Source organism: Lepisosteus oculatus, chromosome 14, assembly GCF_040954835.1.
Source record: "Lepisosteus oculatus isolate fLepOcu1 chromosome 14, fLepOcu1.hap2, whole genome shotgun sequence".
Lineage (NCBI taxonomy): Eukaryota > Metazoa > Chordata > Actinopteri > Semionotiformes > Lepisosteidae > Lepisosteus > Lepisosteus oculatus.
Window position 1 is genome coordinate 35,220,137 of NC_090709.1, and position 22,339 is coordinate 35,242,475.

Sequence of the window (22,339 nt, forward strand, 5' to 3'; positions counted from 1 at the left end):
CCAGGGGGCAGGGCGAGAGAAGGAGATGGTTCGAGTTTTTAAAGTAGCAAAGGTGTCGAGGGTAGATAAAAGAGCATTGTCAAGTAACTGTATTTTGTCCTCTAGAGGGTCAGAGGAAGAGAAACAGGATAAGGAGGACAGAACAGAATTTGCAAACCTTGGGTGATCAATTGATCGCCAGTTGCGGAAATTTACAGAGCGTGAGGGGGAAGTGTTAGAAACAGGTAATTCCAGATTGAAGAGAATGGCTAAGTGGTCAGAGAGGCCTAGATCAAGGGGAGAGCAGTGGGAGACAAAGGAGTCATTTGCAATAATTAGATCTAAGGTGTGTCCTTTGTTATGTGTAGGGGTACGAACAAACTGAGCAAGGTCAAAGCATCCCAAAAGAGAAAGGAAGTCTTTAGCCAGACTGGAAGAGGTTGAATCAATGTGTATATTAAAGTCCCCTAGAATAAGGATCCTTTTAAATTTAAGGGATAAGAATGAGAGAAAATCACCAAACTCACCTAAGAAGACTCCACTGGGTTTGGGTGGTCTGTAAACTGTGGCAATAATAGTAGATTGGGGGATAGAAACATTTAAAACAAGACACTCAAAAGAAGAGGGAGGAGGTATAGCTATAGGACTTAGACTGTAAAAAAGGTTGTAAATAACAATGATGCCCCCGCCTCTGCCTGAAAGACGCGGAAGGTCAAAGAAACCATATCCAGGAGGAACTAGTTGGTTGAACAGGAGTCCATCGTTTTGTTTGTGCCATGTTGTGTAAAAGTGTCTTTATCATGGTAAAAGTGTCTATCATTGAGCTCGGGGGGTTTGTGATGAAATTGTTTAAAAGTGTCTTTATCATTGAGCTTGACGGGTTTGAGGTAAAATTGTGTCAAAAGTGTCGGTTTATCATTGTACAATTGTGTAGAAGTCTTTTTATTATTGAGCTCGATGGGTTTGAGGTAAAATTGTGTCAAAAGTGTCGGTTTATCATTGTACAATTGTGTAGAAGTCTTTTTATTATTGAGCTCGATGGGTTTGAGGTAAAATTGTGTCAAAGGTGTCTTTTTTATCATTGAGCTCAACGGGTTTGAGGTAAAATTGTGTCAAAGGTGTCTTTTTATCTTTGAGCTCAGTGGGTTTCAGGTAAAATTGTGTAAAAGTGTCATTTTATCATTGTGCTGGGAGGGTTTGAGGTAAAATTGTGTCAAAAGTGTATTTTTATCATTGAGCTCGACGGGTTTGAGGTAAAATTGTGTCAAAGGTGTCTTTTTTTATCATTGAGCTCAACGGGTTTGAGGTAAAATTGTGTCAAAGGTGTCTTTTTATCTTTGAGCTCCCAGTGTTTAAGGTAAAATTGTGTAAAAGTGTCTTATTATTGAGCTCGGGGTGTTTTGAGGTGAAATTGTGTAAAAGTGTCTATCATTGAGTTCGGGGGGTTTGTGGTAAAGTTGTGTAAAAGTGTCGTTTTCACTGTGCTCTGCGGGTTTGTGGTGAAATTGTGTAAAAGTGTATTTTTATCATTGAGCTCAGGGGGTTTCAGGTGAAATTGTGTAAAAGTGTCTTTTTTCATTGTGCTCGGGGGGGTTGTGGTGAAATTGTGAAAAAGTGTCTATCATTGAGCTCGGGGGCTTTGTAGTGAAATTGTGTAAAAGTGTCTTTATCATGGTGAAATTGTGTAAAAGTGTCTGCGTATTGTAAAACTGTAAATGTGTCTTTATCATTGAGCTCGACGGGTTTGAGGTCAAATTGTGTAATAATAATTGCTTACACTCATAGTGCTTTTCTGGACACTCCACTGTACGTGCTTTACAGAATGAGGACTCCCCTCCACCACCACCAAGGTAAGTGGTGATATAAGTGTCTTTTTATCATTGAGGTTAAAATTGTGTAAAAAGTGTCTATCATTGAGCTCGGGGGGTTTTTGATGAAATTGTTTAAAAGTGTCTTTTTATCATTGAGCTCAGGGGTTTGTGGTGAAATTGTGTAAAAGTGTCTCTATCATTGAGCTCGTGCGGTTTGAGGTAAAATTGTGTCAAAGGTGTCTTTTTATCTTTGAGCTCAGTGGGTTTCAGGTAAAATTGTGTAAAAGTGTCATTTTATCATTGTGCTGGGAGGGTTTGAGGTAAAATTGTGTCAAAAGTGTATTTTTATCATTGAGCTCGACGGGTTTGAGGTAAAATTGTGTCAAAGGTGTCTTTTTTTATCATTGAGCTCAACGGGTTTGAGGTAAAATTGTGTCAAAGGTGTCTTTTTATCTTTGAGCTCCCAGTGTTTAAGGTAAAATTGTGTAAAAGTGTCTTATTATTGAGCTCGGGGTGTTTTGAGGTGAAATTGTGTAAAAGTGTCTATCATTGAGTTCGGGGGGTTTGTGGTAAAGTTGTGTAAAAGTGTCGTTTTCACTGTGCTCTGCGGGTTTGTGGTGAAATTGTGCAAAAGTGTATTTTTATCATTGAGCTCAGGGGGTTTCAGGTGAAATTGTGTAAAAGTGTCTTTTTTCATTGTGCTCGGGGGGGTTGTGGTGAAATTGTGAAAAAGTGTCTATCATTGAGCTCGGGGGCTTTGTAGTGAAATTGTGTAAAAGTGTCTTTATCATGGTGAAATTGTGTAAAAGTGTCTGCGTATTGTAAAACTGTAAATGTGTCTTTATCATTGAGCTCGACGGGTTTGAGGTCAAATTGTGTAATAATAATTGCTTACACTCATAGTGCTTTTCTGGACACTCCACTGTACGTGCTTTACAGAATGAGGACTCCCCTCCACCACCACCAAGGTAAGTGGTGATATAAGTGTCTTTTTTTCATTGAGGTTAAAATTGTGTAAAAAGTGTCTATCATTGAGCTCGGGGGGTTTTTGATGAAATTGTTTAAAAGTGTCTTTTTATCATTGAGCTCAGGGGTTTGTGGTGAAATTGTGTAAAAGTGTCTCTATCATTGAGCTCGTGCGGTTTGAGGTAAAATTGTGTAAAAGTGTATGTTTATCATTGAGGTGAAATTGTGTAAGAAGTGTCTGTTTATCATTGAGTTCGACGGGTTTGAGGTAAAACTGTGTAGAATGTCGATTTATTGTAAAATTGTGTCAACGTCTCTTTATCATTGAGCTCAGGGGGTTTGAGGTAAAACTGTAAAAGTTTTTTATCTTTGAGCTCGGAGGGTTTGTGGTGAAATTGTGTAAAGTGTCTTTATCATGGTAAAATTGTGTAAAAGTGTCTATCATTGAGGTGAAATTGTGTAAAAGTGTCTGTTTATCATTGAGCTCGATGGGTTTGAGGTGAAATTGTGTAGAATGTCGGTTTATCATTGTAAAATTGTGTAAACGTGTCTATCATTGAGCTTGGGGGGTTTGTGATGAAATTGTTTAAAAGTGTCTATCATTGAGCTTGATGGGTTTGAGGTCAGATTGTGTAAATGTGTGTTTCTTCATTGTGCTCAGGGTGTTTGAGTTAAAATTGTGTAAAAGTGTCTACTTATTGTAAAATTGTTTAAATATGTCTTTATCATTGAGCTTGTGGGGTTTGAGGTAAAATTGTGTAAATTTTTTTATCTTCGAGGTCGACGGGTTTGAGGTAAAATTGTGTACAAAGTGTCTATCATTGTAAAATTGTGTAAAAGTGTCTTTTTATCATTGAGTTCGACGGCTTTGAGGTCAAATTGTGTAAAAATTCTGTTTATCATTGAGCTCGACGGATTTGTGGTGAAATTGTGTAAAAGTGTCTATCATTGTAAAATTGTGTAAAAGTGTTTATCATTGAGCTCAACGGGTTTGTGGTGAAATTGTGTAAAAGTGTCTTTTTATCATTGTGCTTGTGGGGTTGTGGAGATATTGTGGTTTTTGGGTGTAAAAGTCTTATTGTTCACACGTTGCTGCTGTGATGTTGCCTTTCGCCTGTAGGAGGCGCTCTCTCCTGTCATTTTTAAATTTACCAGTCCTGATGGATGAATGTACACATCCTCAGTCAAGGGGAATATCTAATTAGTTACTCTCCAAATAGCATTTTTGTATGAAACATTTAAAGAAATCGACAACCACTTTTCAAAACGCACAATAACACAGACTGGCATGTTTGACAACGAGTAAATAAGACACAGGCGAAACGAGAATTCACCATCACTTTCTGCATGTTTACTGTGACCTGTCCTGATCATGAGAAGTCTCAGACGCGTCTCTTCACCAGACAGTTTAATACAGCAGTTCTACATGGGACCGGTGTGAGAGTATGTGGGTAACAGTGATGGCTCTCTCTGCTGTACTGCTGTGGCCCTCCCTCCTGATGACAGAATCGTCTCACACTTCACCTTCACAGACACAAGCTCCATGTGTTTGTGGTGAAATTGTGGGTCTGTTGGTGTAAAAGTTTATTATTGAGCTCACTGAACTGATCTCGAAGGCCACTTTAATTTCAGTTGGCGTCTGACATTTTGAGTGAAATTGTAGTTTTGTTGGTTTAAATGTGTTTCTTAAAGTCGAAGTGCGTCGCTTTGCCCTTCTGGTTCTTGCGGCAGGGCAGGCCCGCGGCTTCGATGTCGCCCAGGACAGGGATGTCCTTCCAGTCCACAAACGTGACGAGGATGTTCTCAGCGATGTCCTTCCCGAAGATGGAGAGGATGTAGGAGTATCAGTGCGAGTCATGAGTTCATAACAGGAAGAGAGTCCTCTCGGATTCACTGACTGTCCCTTCTGATCCAGGATGATCCACACTTTCTCCAGCAGTGTGATAAGACTTCGATATGAAGTCAATATTCTAAAATACAGGAAACAGGGCTCCTGAACACGCAGAGGAACCCAGATGTCCGCACGGCGTGAGAGTCACAGTGGACTCTAAACACAGTGAGCAGCATCGCATCTGATCCATCACGAGCCCATAATCATGATGATGGTGTCAAAACAGCAGCCAGGTCCTCTCAGAAGATCAGACAGCTGTATTCAACAGTTTGTACCACCTGTGATACTGAGACAGACACATCTGTCACTCCGGATACCTGAGACTGGGGACTCACTCTCAGGGGGAGATGAGCCTGATGAAGTTAGCAGAACCAAAGTAAGTGTTTATACCTCCAGGAAAGGTCTTTACCTCCACACCTGTGACACCTGTGTGTTGTTTGTAGCTGTAGGATACCCATCACCACAAGCACACAGTGTATATAAATGAGATATAAATGAGTCTGTGCTGTTATAGACTGTAGTGAGTCCTGTCTGTAGGATACCTATCACCACAAGCACACAGTATATAAATGAGTCTGTGCTGTTATAGACTGTACTGAGTCCTGGCTGTAGGATACCCATCACCACAAGCACACAGTGTATATAAATGAGTCTGTGCTGTTATAGACTGTACTGAGTCTTGTTTGAAGGATACCCATCACCACAAGCACACAGTGTATATAAATGAGATATAAATGAGTCTGTGCTGTTATAGACTGTAGTGAGTCCTGTCTGTAGGATACTCATCACAACAAGCACACAGTATAAACACAATTGTAGCTGATGTAACATCTAATCATGATACACTGTAGAGATCAGATTGTTGTTTCCTGAGGGAATTTTGTATGGACACCCAGCACTCCTGTACATTTAAACAGAATGCAAACAAAAAAAGATTAGACAAAAAAACACATTATTCTATTACAAAAAATAAGAAAAACATCGCACATCACTGTATTTCCCAGGTACAGTATAACACATCACAACGTACCATTTATAACACGTCACAAAATATATCCCACTCACGTGTTTATTAACATGCAGATAATATTGTATCGACATTTATTTCATTTAAGTTTGTTTGCTGATATAATTGTTTGCTCTCAATACAATACAAAATAAATCACACATTCATATTCAATAACTGCTACACACGCACAGTTAAAACAGTCTCCGTATCGACACACCTGTCAGCTCTCCTACCGTCTCATCTCTACTATAGGAGTCCCGTACAGACACACCTGTCAGCTCTCCTACCGTCTCATCTCTACTATAGGAGTCCCGTACAGACACACCTGTCAGCTCTCCTACCGTCTCATCTCTACTATAGGAGTCCCGTATAGACATACCTGCCAGCTCTCCTACCGTCTCATCTCTACTATAGGAGTCCCGTACAGACACACCTGTCAGCTCTCCTACCGTCTCATCTCTACTATAGGAGTCCCGTACAGACACACCTGTCAGCTCTCCTACCGTCTCATCTCTACTATAGGAGTCCCGTACAGACACACCTGTCAGCTCTCCTACCGTCTCATCTCTACTATAGGAGTCCCGTACAGACACACCTGTCAGCTCTCCTACCGTCTCATCTCTACTATAGGAGTCCCGTACAGACACACCTGTCAGCTCTCCTACCGTCTCATCTCTACTATAGGAGTCCCGTACAGACACACCTGTCAGCTCTCCTACCGTCTCATCTCTACTATAGGAGTCCCGTACAGACACACCTGTCAGCTCTCCTACCGTCTTATCTCTACTATAGGAGTCCCGTACAGACACACCTGTCAGCTCTCCTACCGTCTCATCTCTACTATAGGAGTCCCGTACAGACACACCTGTCAGCTCTCCTACCGTCTCATCTCTACTATAGGAGTCCCGTACAGACCCACCTGTCGGCTCTCCTACCGTCTTAATCTCTACTATAGGAGTCCCGTACAGACACACCTGTCAGCTCTCCTACCGTCTCATCTCTACTATAGGAGTCCCGTACAGACACACCTGTCAGCTCTCCTACCGTCTCATCTCTACTATAGGAGTCCCGTACAGACACACCTGTCAGCTCTCCTACCGTCTCGTCTCGACTATAGGAGTCCCGTATAGACACACCTGTCAGGTCTCCTACCGTCTTATCTCTACTATAGGAGTCCCGTATCGACATACCTGTCAGCTCTCCTACCGTCTCATCTCTACTATAGGAGTCCCGTACAGACACACCTGTCAGCTCTCCTACCGTCTCATCTCTACTATAGGAGTCCCATACAGACACCTGTCAGCTCTCCTACCGTCTCATCTCTACTATAGGAGTCCCATACAGACACACCTGTCAGCTCTCCTACCGTCTCATCTCTACTATAGGAGTCCCGTACAGACACACCTGTCAGCTCCCCTACCGTCTCATCTCTACTATAGGAGTCCCGTACAGACACACCTGTCAGCTCTCCTACCGTCTCATCTCTACTATAGGAGTCCCATACAGACACCTGTCAGCTCTCCTACCGTCTCATCTCTACTATAGGAGTCCCATATAGACACACCTGTCAGCTTTCCTACCGTCTCATCTCTACTATAGGAGTCCCGTACAGACACACCTGTCAGCTCTCCTACCGTCTCATCTCTACTATAGGAGTCCCGTACAGACACACCTGTCAGCTCTCCTACCGTCTCATCTCTACTATAGGAGTCCCGTACAGACACACCTGTCAGCTCTCCTACCCTCTCATCTCTACTATAGGAGCCCCGTACAGACACACCTGTCAGCTCTCCTACCGTCTTATCTCTACTATAGGAGTCCCGTACAGACACACCTGTCAGCTCTCCTACCGTCTCATCTCTACTATAGGAGTCCCGTACAGACACACCTGTCAGCTCTCCTACCGTCTTATCTCTACTATAGGAGTCCCATACAGACACCTGTCAGCTCTCCTACCGTATTATCGCTACTCTAGAAGTCCCTGCATTTATTGGAGCCTCGATCACCACCAGTACACGGCAGCCCCACAGAGGAAACTCTTCAGAGTGGTCTGGACACGTACACTCGTGGAACCCGCCCGTCCTCTCCGTGGACGTACAGGGTTTCCCTGCGAGAGCCGGGCGAGGCGGGTCGTGGACGTGCGAATCTCTCAGGCTGCGGAGGCGCCTATTCTCGCAGTATTACGGCTCTCGCTCCCAGCTGCGCCTCCAGTTCCTCCGCATTCCCGAGTCCCGGTTCCTCCGGTTCCGCTCCTTTCCTGTAAACTGCGCTCCAACCTGCGGACCGGAGCCTGCAGTCCTGCTGGAGCGGTCAGAGCGCCGGCCCGGCCGCACCGAAGGTGAGGAGATACTTCTGAACTCTTCTCTCTTCTCACGGTGTGTCGATTTAGCGAGAAATGTTGGATTTTCGGTCCTGAAATCGGGAAATTGCTCGCAAGTCACGCTTTCAGGATATAGGATCAGCTCCTGAAAGCTCATCGTACACCGAAGCTTGTTTAAAACATCTCCGTTTCTTTTAAACCGTATTTAAATCCCCGAACAATTTCTCTCTCTTGATCCGTGTGGTCTGGAATACAGCTTTGTGGAGAAACTCTAGAAAAACAGCACGATTGACTCTTTGTACACACGGAGTTTGTTTATATATATATACTTCCTCATTTCTGCGCAGGTAAATTAACAACGCTGAAGTGAGATGGAAGATGGACATTAATATTCATCTCGTATAGCGCCTTTTAAAGTGCCTTCTTATCGTGTTCTGCAGAGGAAGACTCCGCACCGAGAGGAAACAGCTGATTGACACAGGACCCGTGAAATTAAAGCTCTTTTATTGAGGAAGTTTTAGAGTCTGGATGTGAAAGACCTCAGGGAAGGAGACTCTGATGTCCTTGGTGATGTTTTTACCTGTTTCTCTAAATCCTAAATACTACTCGTTTCTTTTAAATTGTTTTTGCACGTTTGTTCCCCAAAAGAGTATGTGTTTAATGCACATGCGAAGTATTAGCTCTTCTAAATACGAGCACATTTCAGAAAACACTGACTCAGTGCTGCAGGTTCACAGGGGAAGTGAGTTTAAAACGGAGTCTTTTTCAGTCTATTCGCAGTTAATCATTGTATTTAAGACACACTCGTGCGATTTGTCTCAGTTACTTTTAAAATTTCTGGATTTCCTGAGCCTTTCACCTGCAGCAGCTGATGGATTGACAGAGCCTGCCTGTTACTGGAACAACACGAGTCACATGAGAGTTTACACGTGAAAAGTATTTTCATGTTGAATGTTTCCTGAGTGAAGAGACGCGTTATGCATTTTCCTGGCGGTTTATTAAGTTTCATTTGTACTGATCCACCAGGTGGCGCCAGAGCAGAGTCTTCATCGCTCAGGTGAGCTCACCTTTACCTGAAGAGAACAGGAAGTCCTTCTCCCTCAGATCAGCAGGAAGAGAAGGAGAGAGATGGCGTCTGAGAGCTCAGCGCTCAGCCCTGGTGAGTTTTCTCTTGTTCTGCCTGTCAGAGTGTCCGTGAGGGAGTCACTGAGGGTCTCTTCTCTGTCACAGAGCACAGCAGCAGCTGGAGAAGTGTCTTCCTGTCTGCTGAGAGTGTGTTCTGTGTATCAGACACACAGGGTCTGAACTAGGAGAGAGACAGAAACTGTTTTACTTTCACTTTCTCTTGTCAGCGATCAGAGATCGGTACTGTAAACTCAAGCTGTTTGGAATTCACTGAATATTTTAATCAGGTGTTTATTTAAGGTAGAATGATTGATGTAAAACCTGACTGTGTGCTGATGGTATTGGATTCACACTGTTAGTATTCATGATGCTCAGAAACGCTCAGATATGATCGTTTCCTGTTTGTTGCTCAGAGGCCGTGTTTATTGTACAGCTGATAATACCAGAGAGGAATCAGTACAGATGAACAACAGAGGAATTTATTTGGCCCATAATTAGTAGTGATTCCAGGTTCTCGTGCAGCTGTTTCTCCTGTCCTGACTGGGCAGCTTGTTCCCCCCTCCCACCCCCCTCTGTGTACAGTAGAGCCTCCCACTCCTGATTTTAAGTCTTAGTGTTGTTTTGAGTTTCAGTGTTAATTCTGAGGAGCTCTGAGGTGTCAATATCTAACTGGTCTTTAATGATGACTGACTGTCTCTGAGGATGTTGATTATTTTGTATATATTTATGGTTCGCTATCTTCACCCTGTCAGTGTGGGACACTCCCTTCAGACTAAAGAGACTCAGTTCCTCCAGCTTGTCAGTTTCACTCTTTTTAAACTAACATCATGCTAGTTCTCTTCAGTGTGGATCACAATAGATAGTTTCTAAGCGGTTTGAAACTATACAACACATTTCCCAGCCAGGTGGCTGAGTCCCAATATGTATTTTTAAAATAAGGTGGAATAATAATAATAAATAATAATAAACTTTATTTTATAATAAACTTTATTTTATATAGTGCCTTTAAAGGTGGCTTCTCAAAGCGCTTTACAGGATGACAATAATAAATAAGAAGAATACACAAGATAAAACACAATTACAGTACACAGAGGAGACTGTGGATGGTGGTACTAAGAAGAGCAGAGGGGTGAAGAATGGAACCAGTTCAGTAAAGGCTTTTCTGAAGAAGAGGGTTTGGAGTCTGGATCTGAAGGAGTTTAGAGAAGGTGACTCTCTGATATCCTTGGGGAGAGAGTTCAGAGCTTGGGTGCAGAGCAGGAGAAGGCCCTGTCATCCAAAGAGTGTAGACAGGTTTGGGGGACAATAAGGAGAGCAGAATTAGCAGAGCGAAGGTTGTGAGGTGGAGAGTAGGGCGATAATAGTTCAGACAGGTACTGAGGTGCCAAGCCATGCGGAGCCTTACAGGTGAGCGTGAGGATTTTAAAGTCCACACAGAATTTAACTGGATGCCAGTGCAGGGACTCCAGGATAGGAGTGATGTGGTCGCTTGCACCAGACCTCGTCAGGATTCTGGCTGCTGAGGTTTGGACAGACTGCAGTTTGTTCAGAGTAGATTTTGATACCCCAGCGAGTAGAGCATTACAGTAGTCAATTCGGGAGAAGACGGATGTAATTATTTATCATGTACATTACAATATTACAATAACACACCGTGTACGGCACCGGTCACAAGTTTGAGCACGCCCCCTTGAGTCCTGGGTTGTTCTTGGCCATCTGTGCGTGTCGCTGGCCTACCAGGGAGACCTGCTGCAAAGAAGGGTCGAATGTTAAGCCAGAATCAAATATAACTCCAAGGTTTTTCAATTTTGATTGAATAAAGGAATAAAGAGTCTATTGTACCAATACAATTACATAAGTTCACTTTCTGGTTCAACTATATAACACAGAGATTTCCCAGCCAGGTGGCTGAGTCCCAAACATGTCTTTATGAAATGTGACATTTTAGACTCACTACTGAAGAATCAGGATGGACTGAATTATTTTACAGTTTTTACATGTATTTTTAAAATAAGGTGGTATAAAGGTTCATTCTGAACACAGGAGTCCCATATGTGTCTGAACTGCCACTGGACACTCAGAGTGTTAGTGGGACTCTACAGGGCTCTCCAGAAGTATTGGCACCCTTGGTAAAGATGAGCAAGGAAGACATTGGAAAAATGTCTGTGTTGTTTATCAGATGAGAGAAATCTGACCTTTCAGTGAGGTTAAATTATTCTAAGAAACAAAATCCTGATGAAAAATAAACATGTACTATTGAGAGAACAGTTAAAAATACATATATTTTATATAAATTGTAAGAATACAGAATAACAATGTTGTAAGAATACAGTCTGATTAACATTACATAACATTAACAGAACATTTTTGTATACCACAGAGAATACACAGAAAAATAATCTCAATAATCTGTGATTTTCCTCTCTCACAGGGCAGGGACAATAGAAAAGATATAGAAAAGTTTTTATTGTGAATTTTAAATGGGATGAGTGGTGAAGATATCTGTGATGAGAACTTTATCACGTAATTAATCTGTGATCTTTCTCTCTGACAGGGGAGGGACAGGCTGATGCCCATGAGGCACCACAGCGTCTCTCAGAGATCAGGATCGTGCTGCTGGGCCAGAGATGGTCTGGGAAGAGCTCAGCAGGAAACACCATCCTGGGCAGAGAGGAGTTTGACACTGAGGGAGAAACTAAGGAGTGTGAGAAGAGACAGGGTGAAGTAGCTGGGAGGAAGATCACTGTGGTCGACACTCAAGGCTGGGGTTCCTCTTTTATAAGGGCTGATCCAAAGTGTGTCAGAGAGGAGGTTGTGCGCAGTGTGTCTCTGTGTCCCCCAGGACCCCACACTCTCCTCCTGGTGATTAATCTGAACTCAGACACAGACTGGAGATCAGTGAAGGAACATCTGGAGCTTCTCAGTGAGAGAGTCTGGAGACACACAATAGTGCTGTTCACCTGGGGGGACAGACTGAGAGAAACAACCATTGAGCAGCACATTGAGACAGGAGGGAAGGAGCTCCAGTGGATGGTGGAGAAGTGTGGGAACAGGTATCATGTTCTCAACAACAAGAACAGGGGCGACCGCACTCAGGTCACAGAGCTGCTGGAGAAGATAGAGGACATGGTGGCAGGAAACTATGGGCAGTACTTCACCACTAACATCAAAGAAATAAACACTGAACTAGAGAAATATATCAGACAGAGGGAGGAGCAGAGACAGAGAGACACAGAGGAGTTGAGACAGAGGTTGGAGGAGGAGTGGAGCAGGAGAGAAGAGGAGCTGAAGGAGAAGATGAGAAAGACACTGAAGGAAGAGGAGCTGGAGAAAGAGACAGAGGAGCCCAGACTGCCTGTCAAGAGTAGGAACAGTAAAGACATCATCCCTCCTGCCAGTGAGTGTGATTGGTGCTGTATTACTGAGTCACTGATCTTACTGCTCATCAGACTGAGAGATTCAACCATCTTGTGTCCTGTTAGGAATTAAAATCATACCGTGCTCCACTCTGTACTGCGTTACTAACACAGTGGCACACAGATCTGTGTCTGTTTAAATCCTCTGTGCTGTAATTGAACTGTTTTCTCTCAGGGAGATGAGATTTAATCCATCACACAGCAGCTCAGTCTCTGTAATCTGTTCCTCAAGACTGTCGGACCAACACTCAATCAATCAAGGTTTATTGATCGATGCACGAACAGTACAGCACACAGCGGTGTTGTCAGCATTGGAATCGATTAAAGGCTCGTTAAGAGAGATAGAAGACTTGGAGGACAGGAATTTATAGGGGTTAACATTGGGATACAGTAGATTACACAATTGCAATTCACAGATTGTGTGAAACTAACACAAGTATAGGAGGTATTTAGGTCTCCTGACATTAGTAGGGTACAGGGTAGGAGGTATTGAGGTGTCTTGACAGTAGTAAGGTACAGGGAAGGAGGTATTTAGTGCTCTTCGTAGGTGTCCTGAGAGTGCCAGTGCCCCCTGTCAGTTCAAGGAGGTAACTGCAGGTGTCTGCTGTGGTTGGCTGTTCAGCAGTCTTACTGCCTGGGGGAAGAAGCTGTTCTGACACCTGGTGGTCTTGGTCTGATACTTCAGTACCGTTTTCCAGATGGTAGTAGAGAGAGCAGGTTGTGTTTAGGGTGACTGGGGTCCCTGAGGATGGACCTAGCCTTCTTGAGGCATCTAACACAGTAGTTATCCTGTGTGTTCAGTAGCGCAGCCGGTAGTGTTCTGAGCCAGTGTCACCACCCTCTGGAGGACCCTGAGCTCGTGGGCGGAGCAGTTACCACACCAGGCAGTGGTGCAGCCGGTTAGGATGCTCTCAGTGGTGCAGCTGTAGAAGCTGGTCAGGATGCGTGAAGGCAGGCTGAACTTCTTCAGTCTGGGGAGAAAGAACAGGCGCTGTCTTGTCTACGGGGTTGGTGTGGTGGGTCCAGGTCAGGTCGCCTGTGATGTTGACACCTAGGAATTTGAGAATCTGGACCACTGCGGACCCACTGATGTGAATGGGTGCCTGGTCTGTTCCTGTGGTCCACCATCAGCTCCTTAGTTCTGCTGGTGTTCAGAGAGAGGCTGCTCTCCTGACACCATGCTGTCAGCGTTTCTACCTCCTCCCTGTAGGCGGACTCATCACCGTTCGTGATCAAGCTGATGATCGTTGTATCGTCCGCAAACGTGATGATGGAGTTTGTCTTGTTCCTGGAGACGCAGTCGTGGGTGAACAGGGAGCAGAGGAGAGGGCTGAGTTTGCAGCACTGGGGAACACTGATGTTCAGAGTCAGGGTGGACGATGTACTTGTGCCGACTCTGGGCATGATGCCCAAGAATAATTCCCAGATGTAAATTTCTTTCATAATGGCCAGCAGCCCTATCACCCTGCAACTCCCAGCTGGCAGCCCCCACTGGAGCCCAGCAGGGGTGAGCCTGGCCAGTACCTGGAGGGGAGACTCCTGGGAAAACACTAAGGCTACTGCTGGGAGAGGTGTGTGTGGGACCAGCAGGGGGCGCTCTCAGCCTGCGGTCTGTGTGGGTCCTGATGCCCCAGTATAGTGACGGGGACACTGGACTGGTCTTCTCTCATGTGTCACCTCCCTGATGCTCCTGTCTCTCCTCCTGTTGCAGTGAGTGAAGTCGAACCCAGATTCCAGCCCCGCCCCTCTGAGCTGAGACTGGTGCTGCTGGGCAGGACTGGTGCTGGGAAGAGCGCAGCAGGAAACACCCTCCTGGGCAGCACACAGTTCCCCTCCCGGCCCAGCCTGTCTGCGGTCACCCAGGCCTGCGAGAGACGCAGGGGGGAGGCTGCTGGGAGGCAGCTCTCCGTCATCGACACGCCAGACCTCCTGGACAGCAGGGGGCGCCAGAGGGACGTGTGTCTGGAGGTCCGGAGGTGCCTGCTGCTGTCCTCCCCAGGACCCCACGCTTTCCTGCTGGTGCTGCGGGCCAGACGCTTCACGGACGAGGAGAAGGGAGCCCTGCTGACCGTGACCGAGGTGTTTGGGGAGGCTGTCCTGAATCACACTATCGTCCTCTTCACCCACGGGGACAGTCTGGGACAGGAGACAGTGGAGCAGTACATTGACACACAGGGGAGAGACCTGCAGCAGCTCTTGGAGAGCTGTGGGAACAGGTATCATGTTCTCAACAATATGGACACGGGCGACCGCACTCAGGTCACACAGCTGCTGGAGAAGATCGAGGACATGGTGGCCAGAAACAATAGGGACTTCTTTGTGGACCAGGATGCAGAGGAGAGGCTGAGAGAAAGAGAGAACAGATACAGGGAGGAGGAGGAGGGCAGGAAGGAGAGGGAGGAGTTTCTGAAGAAAGTGCATGAGCTGAGAGAGGAGTACGAGGCAGAACTGCGTCAGAAGACAGAGGAGCTGAGACGCAGGAGTGAGGAAGAGCAGAGGAGGAGAGCGGAGCAGCTGAAGGAGGAGCACGAGGAGCAGCAGAGGCGCCGGCTGGAGGAGCTGAGACGCAGGCAGGGAGAGGAGCAGCGCAGGCAGCTGGAGGCTCTCAGGAGAGAGCAGGAGGAGACACTGCGCAGGAAGGAGCAGGAGCTGCAGCTGCAGTACCAGGAGCAGAGGCAGAGGCTGGAGCAGGAGCAGTGTGAGAAGACGGAGGAGATCAAGCTCCGCTACAGGACGCAGCACCAGGAGCTCCTGCGCAGGTACGAGGAGGAGCAGCGCAGCAGAGCTGAGCAGATGGAGCTCAGATACCAGGAGCAGCACAGGAGGGTGCAGGAGACCATCCTGAAACTCACTGAGGAGCAGCTGAGGAAGGTGGTGGAGACCAGGACCCGGTGTGCAGAGAGACTGAGGGAGCGGATGGAGGCCGTGAAGAGGGAGCTTGAAGAAGAGCAGGAGAGGAAGATAGAGGAGCTGAGGCAGCAGCACAGAGGCCAAGACCGCGGGGAGGCCCAGCAGAGGTGTGAAGAAGGGCTGTGGAGGAAGGTGGACGAGATCAAGCAGCTGTATGAAGAGAGACTGCAGGGGAGAGTTCAGGAGCTGGAGCAGCAGCAGCAGAGGGAGATGGAGGAGAAGAGGAAGGAGCAGGAGGAGGAGCAGAGGAAGAGAGAGGAGGAGCTGAGGAGGCAGCTGGAGGAGGATCGCAGGCAGAGGGAGCAGGAGCTGGAGCTGAGGAAGGCTGAGGAGCTCAGGAGAGTGGAGGAGCTGGAGCAGAGATACTCACTGGAGGAGCAGAGCAGACTGGCAGAGCTCAGACTCCACTACGAGGAGAGGATGAGAGAGCAGGGCAGGCAGGAGCTGCAGAGGCAGACGGAGGAGCTGAAACTGAGGCAGCAGCAGAGGGAGGCAGAGCTGAGGCAGGAACTGGAGGATGAGCAGAGGAGGAGGGCGGAGGAGCTGAGGCAGCAGTTGGAGAGGGAGCACCGTCAGAGAGAGCAGGAGCTGGAGGAGAGATACAGGGAGCAGCAGCGAGAGGCGCAGGAGGAGAGGAGCAGGACGGAGGAGCTGAGGAGGCAGTGGGAGGAAGGGCTGAGAGAGGAGTACGACAGGAGGCTACAGAGAAAGGAGGCGGAGATCCAGGAGAGGTGGGAAGGGGAGCTGCAGAGGAGAGTGAAGGAGCTACAGGAGTCCTCCCAGCCTCAGAGCCTGGAGCCGGGTCAGAGTAAGTACCCCAGCAGGAAGGCAGGAGGTAGATGCCCAGTTTAAGAGGTAAAACTGCAAATTCCAGAGAATTGTGTAGTTTGGACTGCATACATGCAATCGTGTCAAGATTGAAGAGAGGTCTTGCATCTTGTGATTTTTATTTTGTCTCTATGCAGTGGTTCTTATTTGAATTTCTTTCTTCTTCACTTTGCTTTCTTTTTTGTCATAACATTTCTGTTCATCTTGGTTTATGTCTTTTAAACTCCAAAAGCTGTAGTTTTTGATGTTTTTGATAAAGGAGTCAACATAAGGGAACTTAAATCTTCTGCACTCAGATCCCAGAATCTGCTTGTTTTATTGACATGTTTGTTTCAATTAAGCACACAGCAGAGTTTGTTTCATCCCCTTTAAGTACTATAGTGGCTGAACAGCTGAAAAAATGATTTAGTTCTTGTGCCCTGAAACACTACAAGCTCTAACACTGATGTTGTCTTGTTTGGTTGCTGATCCAGTGAGAAGCCCAGGAGAAACTCCCCGTCCAGAGATCCCAGCAGCTGCTCGTCTGTTGAAGCTGAACATTGTGCTTCTAGGGTGTGAAAAGGCTGGGAAGAGCTCAGCAGGAAACACCATCCTGGGCAGAGAGGAGTTTGACACTGAGGGAGTAACTGAGGAGTGTGAGAAGAGACAGGGTGAAGTAGCTGGGAGGAAGATCACTGTGGTCGACACTCCAGGGTGGGAGTGGGATAATATAAAGTCAACCTCAGAGCAGGTCAAACAAGAGACTGTGTACAGCGTGTCTCTGTGTCCCCCAGGACCCCACGCTCTCCTCCTGGTGATCCCTCTCATCACACTGAGAGAGAAACAGAGGAGAGTAGAGAAGGAACATCTGGAGCTTCTCAGTGAGAGAGTCTGGAGACACACAATACTGCTGTTCACCTGGGGGGATGAGCTGACAGACACAACCATTGAGCAGCACATTGAGAGAGGAGGAGAGGAGCTCCAGTGGCTGGTGGAGAAGTGTGGGAACAGGTATCATGTTCTCAACAACAAGAACAGGGGTGACCGCACTCAGGTCACAGAGCTGCTGGAGAAGATAGAGGACATGGTGGCAGAAATGAGTGTCTTTCCTTACATGATGGACAGAAAACTTCTGCAGAAGATAGAGAAGAGGAAGTCGGCCAAGAAAATGGTCGATGTAGAAGAGGAGGAAGAGAGAGGAGCTGGAAGAGTGCCTGTCAGGAGGAGACACAGTAAAGAGATGGAGCCCCCAAACTGTAAGTCCTGATCACACCGAAAGTCTCTCTCCTACATCACTGACCCTCTGTCTGTACGGCACACTGACACACGGCTCTCTCTTTGTGTTTCCAGTGTCTGGAGGTGAAGGAGGCTTGTCTGGACTCTGAACACCCTGAGCTTGGAGCTGAACAACAGGACTAAATGATCTACACCCTGCCATCTCCTGTAACAGCCACAGCTTTGATGAGCAGTAGACTTCCTGGAGATGATCTAGGAGGAAGCAGGAAGTGGGTCTTCTCCCACAATGCTTTTCAAATGCCTGCGTCACCATGACGACCAGAGAGCAGGCCCGCCTCTGTGAAGGAGGGGTTTGTTGAGATCGAGAGCTCACAATGCTCTCTCTGTGTCCTCTCTTTCTCTCTAGTCTTTTATCTTCCATCCCTTCTCCTCTCTCTCTCTCCACAAGCACAGCTGCTCCCATCTTCAACACAACAGTGGTGCTTTTCAGCCAAACTCCCTGACTGGAGCAGATCCTGGGGCCCAGTACCAGTATCAGCAGAAGAAACATCTCCTCTCCTCCCTGTGAGCTTCTTGAGGGCCATTCCTGTAGACTGGGAGAAGATCACGGTTTGGCTCCATCACAGCAGGACGGTAACAAACTCAGAGTGGCTGTGGGAGTTTGGGAGTGGGTGTGGGAGGTGTAACACATCTCTCACTCCTGTACGGAGAAGCTGATGTGCCAGAGAGCTGGTCCCTTACACTGAATCTCCTTTCTGCACTTGGAAACCAGCTGGACTCTTTTACAAAGAGAGAGACTTGGCAAGAGACAGTTGTCCTACACAACAGAGTCTGGGTGTTCTGAGAGAGAGCTCAGTCTGTGAGCCCCATGACTCACTTCTGCTCACAGACAGGATTTCCAGCAGACGCTGCCCCTCAGTGTTTTAATGAAGGGCTCTGGGATTAGTGGAGATGGGCTTTAGCACAGAAAAACACAGCTTAATGCCCCTCTGCCCAAACTGTCAGTGCAGAGCTGCACAAGAATTAAACTGTTACAAAAATGTTTCAGCACTTTTTAACCCTTAATAGTTATACTGTTGTATTACTGAACTTGAGTTGTAAATGTGATTACAAATTGCACAGTCTATCCTCAAACACTGTGAGTTCCTCAACAGTATATAAATATCCCACAATAATGTTGCATGTGAGGTTTGTAAATGTCCTATGATATATCTGTACTGTAAATTTCTGTAAATGTTTGATTGTACTTTGGAAACACTAAAACTCATAAGTTATGCCAATAAATCTCTTTGTGTTTGAAATTAAATGATAAATGAGCTCAGTTCTACAGTTATACTGTAGACGCAGGTTGCAGTCTGTGGAGAAAAAAAACTAGTTCCCATGCTCCCCAGCAGAGGCAGGAAGAAGAATCAACTAAGACCTCTGTCCATGACAACCAGTGGGCACTGCTGCTTATGTGCGAGTCTAATACATGAACACTGTACTGAGAGAGAGAGGGGTTCATACAGACACACTGACTGGACACTCCAGTACATTAACACTGCACTGAGAGAGAGAGGGGTTCATACAGACGCAGTGACTGGACACTCCAGTACATGAACACTGCACTGAGAGAGAGAGGGGTTCATACAGACGCAGTGACTGGACACTCCAGTACATGAACACTGCACTGAGAGAGAGAGGGGTTCATACAGACGCACTGACTGGACACTCCAGGACATGAACACTGCACTGAGAGAGAGAGGGGTTCATACAGAAACACTGACTGGACACTCCAGGACATGAACACTGCACTGAGAGAGAGAGGGGTTCATACAGAAACACTGACTGGACACTCCAGTACATGAACACTGCACTGAGAGAGAGGGGTTCATACAGACACAGTGGGACATAACTGTGTTCAGTGTGTGATCAGAGTGGCACAGTACTGTATTCAGTGTGTTGTCACAGTGGGACAGTACTGTGATCAGAGTGGGGCGCTAGTGTTAAGTGAGAAATCACAGTGGCACAGTACTGTGTTCATTGAGAGATCACAGTGAGTCTCTAGCACAGACGGCCGGCATTTCCACAGTTAAACTTTGTCAGACAAGACTTTCTGTGTTCAGTCCCCCCAGTTTCAGGTCAGCAGCAGTGAAGTGAATCAGAGTTACTTGGTCACACGTCTCTGCGACTCCTCGACGCCCCCAGACCCCTGATATGATCCTGTGAGCCACGTTCGGCGGCTCTCCGTCTGCGGGTGTTTCTGGGTGTCATTTCCTCTGCAGCTCAAAGGGGCTCAAACGCCCAGGAGTTTCCACTTCTTCTCCCTGACAACAGCCCATGAGAGTTGTGCATCTTGCACTGTTGCCCCTGTAGGTCTCCTCTCTAGGTCTCTGGCGTATTGGATGGAGGTGTTTTCACCTCAGACCTGTGGAGGGTGTCTGCAGTCTGATGGCTATCTCAGTTTCCTCACTGCTCTCAGGAGTTTTCTCATCTGTCTTGAACCACTGCTGATTTCCCATGGCTGACTCCTCCAGTCGCGTCTTTTTCAAGACATGACGTGTTGTTGATATTGTGGTGCCCGGTCTCTCTCCAGCGTTTACAGTGCCACCTGGACTTTGATGGGCTCTGATCTTCACAGCTGCTTGCTCTTCTGTCACAGGCAGCTCTCTGGTCTTCATCCTGACTCGACAGCCAGACCCAGACACTCAAGACTGGAACCAAGGCTGCAGTCTGACAGCTCTCGTTTTCACAGTTAGTACAACAGAAACACCTGAGCAACTAGAGTCGCCTGTCAGCCATTTGCACGATTAACTCTGTTCACCTGACACTGGGAGTTGAACACAACAGACGACACTGTTGTTACATGACTAATCATGTCTAGAAAATCATTTCCACTGACAGATGCTGAAATTCTGTGCTTTTGCTCAAATTTAACCCTTTGATCTGAAAATCACATGTCAATAGTACACATCAAAATATATACCACATTTAATTTAATTTTGTACAAATCAAAAATGACTAATTTTACTTATAGCTGTGGTTCAGGTCCGGTCTTGTTAGACCAGGAGGACAGCCGGTCCAGTGGTTCAGGTCCGGTCCTGTTACACCAGGAGGACAGCTGATCCAGTCATGTTGGAGGACAGCAGGTGTGAGGATGCTGTACCAGGAGAACAGTGTTGAAGTTCTGTGATTTTACAGACATGATGTTCTTTCGTTAGAGGTTGCAGCAGGTGTTGGTGTCAAACTTTACTGTGTTTCAGTCCCACCAATGGACTGCAGAGTCCCACTGTGAGCTGTTACAGAAGCCCCTGTCTATACGGAGGAGAAACACAACTTCTACCAAGAATGAGGAAAGGGTCAAGTTTATATCCTAACAAGTTTGGTGTTGTTCCTGAGTTGTACAGTTGTACATTTTAAGGACTGAGCACATGAAGGTCTGTTTTACCCAGAGTGGTGGGTGTCTTGTACAGACTGCTCTGCTGTACTGTTGAAATTTTATATCCTTCAGAAATCAGCTGGATAAAGAAATGAGATTCATCATCGTTGATCTCTAGCTTGTTTGGTAGTGAGTAGTAAATGTGTCACTTGTGACCTCCCTTCCTCTCTCCTCCTGTTGCAGTGAGTGAAGGAGACCCTGCAGTCGAACCCGGACTCCAGCCCCGCCCCTCTGAGCTGAGACTGGTGCCGCTGGGAGCCGGACTGGGGGCAGCAATAGGGGCCCTAGCAGGAGCCCTGAGGGGCCCATCAGGAGCAGCAGCAGGAACAGTGATAGGAGCTGCAGTAGGAGCTCAGATAGGAGCTTTACTGGGAGGAGAACCCAGAGCAGCACAGACTCACACACAAGAGCACACACAGCCCGCAGACACACAAGAGCGCACACAGCCCGCAGACACACAAGAGCGCACACAGCCCGCAGACACACAAGGGCACCCACAGCCCGCAGACACACAAGGGCACCCACAGCCCGCAGACACACAAGGGCACCCACAGCCCGCAGACACACAAGAGCACACACAGCCCGCAGACACACAGGAGAACACACAGTAGTCACAACGCAGTCTCACACACAACCTGAAGGCATTCAAGAATACATAACACTCAGACACATAGAGAACACACACAGCCCGCAGACACAACCCTCAGACACACACAGCCCGCAGACACAACCCTCAGACACACACAGCCCGCAGACACAACCCTCACACACACACAGCCCGCAGACACAACCCACAGACACACACAGCCCGCAGACACAATGAGCAGACACACACAGCCCACAGACAGGAGAGAGAAACAGACAGGAGATCGAGGAGCTGAGAGAGAGCTGAAGACACTGAGACAGGAGCAGGAGAGGGAGAGGAGGAACTCAGGCAGTTTTATCGGAGTGACAGAGAGACACAGAGACATTGCCGCAGGTCAGTCACTGATCTACACAGTCTTTCCCAGCCGGAGAGGAAGACCGGATACTTCCTGAACACAGAGTGAGGACTCTCCACTGAAACACTGATCTCTTCCTCGTAAGAGATCCGACTCACTGAAAACCAGCCCTTAGTGCCCCATGTGAAGAACACTAATTTTAAATAATGTTCTATTTTGCTATTCTTTGTATTTTGGTATTCTTTGTGTATAGATATAAATGTCATGATTACTTTTGGATATAATTCTGACATTGTATATTTGTATGTAACAGAATATATTGTAGCATTTACAGGTTCTTCTCAGGACAAAGGACCAGTGGAGATGCGATAAACGAACCAGGCTTTATTCTTTATCAACCACAGAATATACACACACATGACGGAACACGTACACATCTTTAGGGTGGTAATTACTTAACGACTTAACAACAAGCTATACACTTATAAGACACTAGAACTACTATGACAT

General features: G+C 46.7%; 2 protein-coding genes across 2 annotated transcripts; both read left to right on the top strand.

Moving 5' to 3' along the window:
- The first annotated feature begins 2,730 nt into the window (after positions 1-2,730).
- On the top strand, positions 2,731-13,173 carry LOC138242571 (GTPase IMAP family member 9-like). The gene is made up of 5 exons (XM_069198106.1): positions 2,731-2,758; positions 4,488-4,591; positions 7,835-7,994; positions 11,656-12,352; positions 13,140-13,173. The coding sequence occupies exons 1-5, from the start codon at positions 2,731-2,733 to the stop codon at positions 13,171-13,173; spliced, it is 1,023 nt and encodes a 340-aa protein (XP_069054207.1).
- A 788-nt stretch (positions 13,174-13,961) lies between these two features.
- Positions 13,962-21,563, top strand: LOC138242572 (trichohyalin-like). The gene is made up of 3 exons (XM_069198107.1): positions 13,962-14,037; positions 14,229-16,235; positions 21,072-21,563. Exons 1-3 carry the CDS (start codon positions 13,962-13,964, stop codon positions 21,497-21,499), a joined length of 2,511 nt encoding a protein of 836 aa, XP_069054208.1. The 3' UTR covers positions 21,500-21,563.
- Positions 21,564-22,339: the final 776 nt, after the last annotated feature.